This window comes from Aphanomyces invadans, assembly GCF_000520115.1.
Source record: "Aphanomyces invadans strain NJM9701 unplaced genomic scaffold supercont1.150, whole genome shotgun sequence".
Lineage (NCBI taxonomy): Eukaryota > Oomycota > Saprolegniomycetes > Saprolegniales > Verrucalvaceae > Aphanomyces > Aphanomyces invadans.
Genome location: NW_008580295.1, coordinates 1 through 7,156, shown reverse-complemented (window position 1 = coordinate 7,156; position 7,156 = coordinate 1). Strand labels below are relative to the sequence as shown.

Here is a 7,156-nt window from a genome sequence, read left to right as displayed (position 1 = left end):
GAAACATTCGCCATCAAGGCACCTACACGTCTCAATGCATCCTTTCCCAAATGGGGAAGACGAAACTGGTTGTCCCCATTGTGTTCAATGACAAGTCTCATCACTGCCTGAAAGGTGAGGAACACATTCTCCAACTTCTCGATTTCAAGCACGTCGAACGCATCCAACGTCGCACAAATGACATCGTCCACGGTGCGACTGACGGTCTTGTATTGTAGGGACTGAATGGAAGCAAAAAAGCCCAAGTCAAGAACGTTGAGATCAGGGCTGTTTGGCGGCTGCCGGCGGACAGCAAAGGTCCAGCCGTCCCGCGAGAAGTGCGCAAGGATCTCGTTCGTGATGGCACCGTGGGGGGTTGCGTTGTCGTGCTGTAGGAGGACGTGCTTGTTCCGACTGGGAAACTTCGCCATGATCGCAGGTAGGACACGGGTGATGACGAAGTCGCGGTACAGAACAGCATCGACATTGACCAACGTAGTCACCAGCGTACCCGCCGGACGGTTGCGTGAGCCACGGACAGCAGGTAAGCGCTTAACAGCAGGCCACATTCCGATCTTCCCGTTGAACATGACACCACGCTCCTCATCATACCTAGGACGTGCGACGGCCGCCAGGAACATTACTTTGGGAATGAAACGCTTGCTCTTGCACGCCCGCCGACTGAGAGTTTCGCCCGGAGTCAGGTAAATCTTCCGTTGATCCTTGTCTGCGTTGAACCACTTCTCATCCAAGTGTACAACGTCCCAAAGGTCACAGCACTCACGTTCGGTTTCAGGGTCATGGCGCGGGATTTCGGGAAGACCGGCTTGTCCGGCGGAATCCGCGAGCGCGAAGTGCGAGCGGCAAAATGCGAGGCGTTCTCGTTTGTTCTCATCCGTGAGCAGCGGCTTTAAGCGAGACGAGCGGCGTTGCAGGATTCCTTGCTTGAGACAGCGGTGGAGCGTTCCAACGGGGATGCCAGTGGCCTCCGACATGTCGCGAAGAGTGGTGCGCTGGCTTTCGGGCAGCTGGCGAACATGGTTTATGACCTCTGAACTGTCGTAGACAGCCTTGCGGCCGACTCGACCGCTCTTGCGTGGAGTCATCGTGTCGCACTTGAACTGGTTCCAGACCTTGGCCACGGTGGTCCTGTGCAGCTTCATTGCTGCCGCCGTTACGTTGATTGCACCATGCGCAAGCTTGCCGAACTTCACGAAATGTTGGAGTCGCCGTACAACATCCATCTTTCGTTCATACGTCAGCTCGCGGCCGACTCGCGCCGTTTCCATGTTAGCGATGCCAACAGGTCCCGTAGTTTTATAAAATGAATTTTGGATTTATAAAAATTTTCGTGAGGCGGTTTGACGAAGTGAATTTTCGGGGGGTAAAACTTCACTTGCGCGCCTTGCAGTCAATAGACACCCCCTCTAATTTTTCATCCTCTTTCGAACATGATATGACTCACCGAATTTGGACAAGTCATTATTTTTGGGGGTCATTCGAAAGTGAAATGTCGCTAGTAAAGTCGAACAGAGGAAGTAGAAAAATAGGAGGAAATTCTCCATCACACTATTTACAGTCAGAATCATGCGCATCCGGATAGTAGTCTCCACGACAGAAGTTGAAGCACATCCCACCGCCAAAGCAGCGGCGACGGCAGAGATGACGGACTTCCCCAAGGAAGTGCCGGTAACGAAAGGAGAGTACCGATTTTTGACTGGCCGTGGCGAGGGGGAGAAGCCTCGTTCGTGCTATGACTTTGCTGTCGTGACCAAGCGGCTAAAAGGACTCGATTCGGAGAAGGTAGCAGTGCAAACGACAATTGTCGATCCACTCGTGGTTCAGGGTAATAAGCACCCCTTGCGTCTATGACTCGAATGCACAAGCGTCTTGGTAGGTTTGTGGGTGGACGTGATTGAAGGCACGGACTCGACGTACTACATCGTCCTCGTCCGCGCGCCAGATGCGCTGGTGCTCCATTTTGCCAAAGATTTGAAACTTCAGATGTGGATGCGGTGTGGAAACGCGCGGGAACTGGACGACATCCTTGTCAACGATCCTTCTGACGTCGATCCAGCCGACCGCATCCAAGCGATTGAGTACATCATCCGCGCCCGCGCCAACATCACGAAGAAGGCCGTGCCGCTCATCCGCCACGTGTTCCCCGTCCAGGACGAAGCAGAAACGTCCGCATTGATGCGCAAGTACATTCGAAGCTGCGGTCGTCTCGACGCCGAGCAGTTCAGTGCGCATGTGAAGACGTATTTTGGGGAGCGTGTCGCGTACTACTTCTGCTTTCTCGACTGCTACAACCAGAGCTTGATTCCGATCGCGATCGTGGGGGTAATCTTCACGCTGTCACGTCCGTATTTAGGTTCGTGCCGGTCCCTCTGAGGTCGTGTTTGACATGAAGTTGCGCAGGCACGGCCATGTACATGCAGCTTTTGGTCGTGTGGGGCTTTTTCGTGTCGGTGATTTGGAGTTTTTGGTTTCTCAAGCGGTGGCGGCGCCACAACAGCGCGCTCAACTTTGCGTGGAAAAACGACCTGCATACCAAGTTCCTGCTGTATCCGAACCCGAACTTTCAAGGCTCGGAGCGGTACAACCCAGTCACAAACAAGATGGAAGTTGTTTACGCGTGGTGGAAGCGCATCCCCGTGTACGTGTTTGTCACGATCTTCATGGTAGTGCAGATCGCGATCATGATGCTGTTCATCGCGGCCTGGATCACGACGTACGAAACATTTCAGATTCGATTCCCCGACACGGGATTCGGCGGGGTCCAGTGGTTTTGTGTCCTCGGGGGCGGGATCGTGTTTGGCCTGTTTGTGGATGTGGTGCAGTGGGAGCTGGTGGTCAAGACAATGGCCCATCTGTGTACACAATGGGAAAATTGGCGCACCACCGAGCAGTTTGAGCGCAGCTTGATTCGGAAGCTGTTCTTCATGGACTTTCTCAACATTTACACGTGGTTCTTCCTCCTCGCGTTCGTGTACGTGGTGCCAGGTGCGTGACAAGGACGCGATCGAATCTGTTCGCTTTTGGAGTTGTGTGGACGTGCTGGTGGTGACTCTGGTCGGCTCAAGTCGTCGATGGCTCACACGGGCGCCCTGTGGTGCATCCGAATAGGGGCGGGAGATACCATCACCAACGCCCTCAACTCGGTTCTGTTTCAAGATGAACCAAACTGCTGCTTTGGCCCGTACTTGGACAAATGGTCCAAACTGTGCACGTCGTGCCCGCCGCCATGGCATCGTCTTCCCCACGGCGGCAGCTTGACACAGTGCAATCCTTGCAAAGGGTATACCTCGATCGCATCTTTGCATTGACCCTTGACGACGTTATGCACAACAGGTACGTCACGTTCGACATGAAGCATTTGAACTTGGAGTCGCTGTTCGTGACGCCGGTCGTGGTGGCGCAACTGCTGAACCTGCTCATTCAGCTGCTCGTCCCATGGGCCCTTCGCCGACGCCACGTCGCGCTGCGCAAGCGAACCGACCAACAAGCGCTCGCGATGCTCACCACACAAGACGCCCGCAAGCGCGATGCCGCAATCCTTGGCACTCTCGAGTATGGCGAGTCGACGGCAGCCGACATCGTGGAGCCCACCACTGTTTCTACCGGGGTCCAGAAAACAACCCGGCTTGCGAGCGATTCAAAAGCCAAAGGACTCCAAGTCAACGTTCAAGCATGGGATGCGCTGCATCGTGTCGCGCGGGAAGTGCTGTTCCAGGGCAAGCAAGATCAGTACGATCCGTACGATGACTACCACACGGCGATGGTTCAGTACGGCTTTGTCGTCATGTTTTCGATGCTGTGGCCGCTCATGCCGCTGTGCTGTTTTTGTATCAACGCGCTCAAGTACCGCGCCGACGGGTACCGCCTGTGCACCAAGATGCAGCGCCCATTGCCCCAGAAAGCCGGCGGGATTGGCGAATGGTACACGATGTTTGTGATTCTCGCGTGCATGGGTGTGATTGTGTACACGGGGCTCGTATTTGTGTCGACGGGCGCGGTCGAGTTTTTCGTGCCGCGATGCGTCGCCAAGATCAAGCTCGACTCGTTTCGGTTTGGTCCGTCGTTCGAGTGCTTTGACATGAGCACACGCCTCGTCATGATCCTCGTGTCGGAAAATGTGCTGTTTGTTGGCGCATGGCTCTTTTGGAACTCGTGGCGCAGTTTGCCCAAGTCGCTGGAAGATCGACTGGGCGCCGCCGAGGCGTCGTTCAAGTGGGCGCTGTATACCGACCGCGAAAAGACCGGCGCAACTCCAGCGAAACACCACACGACCCCGAGATCCACCAAGCCCCTTCGCGGACCGACCGAAGCATCCCCACTGATTGAAAAGACACACAAGGACCTCGCGAGGAAGTGGGACCCGTAGCTCATCGCGGGGTAGTTCATGCCATGTAGGATATTTGATTCCCCACACTTTGCAAAGATATACACCACCGTCCACTGCGATGAGAAAACGTGCTTGCCATGTCTTGCAGAGTGGAGCAGGTCGGCCATCGTTTTTTTACTGGAAACCATATTCCAAAGCAGAGTCCAGATTGATTCATCCACATGAACACTTCGCCCTCGCAGTTGGCGGTGGAGCATTGCGCCGTGAGCGGCAGTGCCAGCAACACGTGCAAATGGAAAAGCAAACCAGCACAATGCATCCCGCGATCCCAATTAGCATCGGCGCCAAGCCTTCGTTGAAAAAGCACGACTCGCCGCACAGTCGCTCGTACCGGCACTGACACTTCGACGGGATGTAGTTGCCACTGAATTGATCGGCACACCGCACGTTGTACTTGGGGTCGTTGTGTGGACAGCAGCACGTCACGTCCCTGGCACACACAATCGTCAAGTGGCACTTGACGTAGCAATCGGGTCGCGCACGCACCCGCTACGGCACACAAAACCTTCGTTCATGTCAACCGACCCGCCCAAGTCGAACACGTTGGGGCATGTGGAGTAGTTGGCACAGGCGGCGCATGCATCGGTGTTGAACGGCGGGGGATCGTGGTTGGCGTACGCGGGCGGGAGCGTGCCGACGTAGACAAAGCACACAATCACTCCAACCGTCAGCGCGACGAGGATGGCCTTGTTCCAAAGGGGGATAGCCATGGCTGCGGAAGATTTTATGGACGTTGCCGTCCCGTGAAAAGGTGGCTAAGTATAGCTCGTACTAGTTCGTGGCCGGTGACTGCCAACTGCCACAGTCATGGTGGCCAGACCAGAGTCAAGGGCACATGTCATCGCCACCTTGTCTCGCCTAAGAAGACAAAGGAAGAACGGGTCTGCGTCATGTTAGGTCTGTCGCTCGCGGGAGTCCCTCGAGCCCACCACGAACAAGTAAACGACTGCTTGTTGAAGCCATCTCGATCCGACCGCGGCTAGGATACAACTCATCTCCGTCCACCGAAAAATCTTTCGAGTGTAATCGTTCTTCGTGCGTCAACGTCGACATGGTCGACCCACGCCGCGTAAAGCAGCAGAGTTTTTGGTTTTGCCCCACCACCATTTGCAACGATTTCATTGCTTCACGGAGCGACAAATTTGGATTCACCGCCGATGATGCCCACAGCATTCCGCATCGGCCGATGCTACCGAAACATGAAAGGCGCTTGGCGCTCGTACTTCTACTCAAACGAGCATGCACGGTCATGCAGAATCACGCCGACTGTATTGTGCAAGTTGCAAACTTGATGTAGGGGGGAATTATCGCCTCTGCGGAGCGTGGAACTCGTTGCAAACCAACCGATCTTACTTTCGACCAGCTAGCTTAGCGACTGCCGACCGCATGGACGTCGATTCCGTGTGTCGATATCGAGGATGGTGCGTCGGCACTCCCTTGTTGGGGCGGACGTGCTGCCCACGCGAATCCGAACGTTGTCAAGACTCTCGACATGACCGTACCGCCAGACTGGATACCGAGTCACAGTATTCGCGAGTGCCGCGCCATTCAGGAGATAGAGTCATGCGATGTGCACTCGGCCCTCCACTGAAATTATTTGGCACCCTCTTCGTCGTGCCTGCTGCCGCCACCAAACAATCCGTGAGCAAACTCTCGGCTGATGAACGCTCCGTGCTGCCCGCACTGTTGAGCGAGTGGCCCAGGGTTTGGACCCTGCAGCCGCGGTGCAAGGTTTGTTGTCCCGCGTCACCAAAAGGCCGGCAGAGACGGAAAACGGCGCGCTCCAGCGGTAACTACATACGCTAACAAGCTCGCGATCGAAGGGGTCCGTCGCAACAACCCCGACACCACGTTCGCTCGTTTGCTCTCATGGCGCCAACTGAATTCAAAAAGATCCTGGAGGATGTGCTCATCGAAGAAAGCCGAAGTGCCTTCCGCTCGGTCCCCGAGGCCAACTAAATCGTGATGGAGCGTCATGGCCTGGACCACTGGCAAGTGCGTCAATCTCGTGCGCACAGCGTGGGCCTTCTCGGCCGTGAGTGCCGCTGTATCGTGACTGGAGAGCCCCTCGTCCTGCCGTCAACACGCAGTCTCCGTCGATGCTGGTCGAAACGGGCAGTTCGGTTGTGATCACGCAATGCCCCGGGTCGTGCTCGGACCACTCCGTCGTCGCTGTGGGCTACAGTGTGACATGGTAGTACTACCGTATTTGTCGTACTCCTGCACCATGAAAAATGTCGGATTTAAGATCAGGTTTTTGGTGCAAGACAACGACAAAACCAATTCTGGGATGTCATGGGTGGCACTCTTGGATTGGATAGAAATACAACTAAAGTTTGAAATCCAAACTTCCCGCTCAGTCATTGTTTGGTCACGTCGTGCGAGCTTGTGGATGTCTCGCACTAGCCGCAAAAGACGGCACCTCACCGTCACGAAAAAACTCGACGTGGTGAAACAGCACCTTCGCGACGGCACCAGCGTCTACATGCTCGCTAAAAAGTACGGCGTGCAAGGCAACCAAGTACTCCGCTGGGTCCGCGACCACGAGAAGCTGAAGGCTGCCGTGGCGCGGTCGCCCGATCTCTGTTCCACGCATACTGGCCGTGCAGTTGCCCGCTCTGACGTGGAAGCACAAGTTCTTGAATATATTGAGTATCTACGTGAACACGACGTTGCCATCAGTACGATGATGCTAGTGCTCAAGGCTACAAACATTGACCCTGATTTTCATGGCGGCAAAATCAAGGCACTCACATCTTGGGTGTACCA

At 55.3% G+C, this 7,156-nt stretch overlaps 3 protein-coding genes across 3 annotated transcripts; 2 read left to right on the top strand and 1 right to left on the bottom strand.

Annotated features, from left to right (window-relative positions):
- Window positions 1–1,595: 1,595 nt before the first annotated feature.
- Window positions 1,596–4,502, top strand: H310_15057 (hypothetical protein). The gene is made up of 5 exons (XM_008883035.1): window positions 1,596–1,825; window positions 1,877–2,353; window positions 2,401–2,985; window positions 3,109–3,280; window positions 3,334–4,502. Exons 1-5 carry the CDS (start codon window positions 1,642–1,644, stop codon window positions 4,364–4,366), a joined length of 2,451 nt encoding a protein of 816 aa, XP_008881257.1. The 5' UTR covers window positions 1,596–1,641; the 3' UTR covers window positions 4,367–4,502.
- Window positions 4,503–4,540: 38 nt separating this feature from the next.
- On the bottom strand, window positions 4,541–5,097 carry H310_15056 (hypothetical protein; the record flags this gene model as incomplete). The annotated part of the gene is made up of 2 exons (XM_008883034.1): window positions 4,541–4,817; window positions 4,874–5,097. The coding sequence occupies 2 exons, from the start codon at window positions 5,095–5,097 to the stop codon at window positions 4,541–4,543; spliced, it is 501 nt and encodes a 166-aa protein (XP_008881256.1).
- Window positions 5,098–5,165: 68 nt separating this feature from the next.
- Window positions 5,166–6,608, top strand: H310_15055 (hypothetical protein). Its single transcript, XM_008883033.1, has 2 exons — window positions 5,166–5,325; window positions 5,371–6,608. The coding sequence occupies exon 2, from the start codon at window positions 5,627–5,629 to the stop codon at window positions 6,191–6,193; it is 567 nt and encodes a 188-aa protein (XP_008881255.1). The 5' UTR covers window positions 5,166–5,325; window positions 5,371–5,626; the 3' UTR covers window positions 6,194–6,608.
- The last annotated feature ends 548 nt before the right edge of the window (window positions 6,609–7,156 follow it).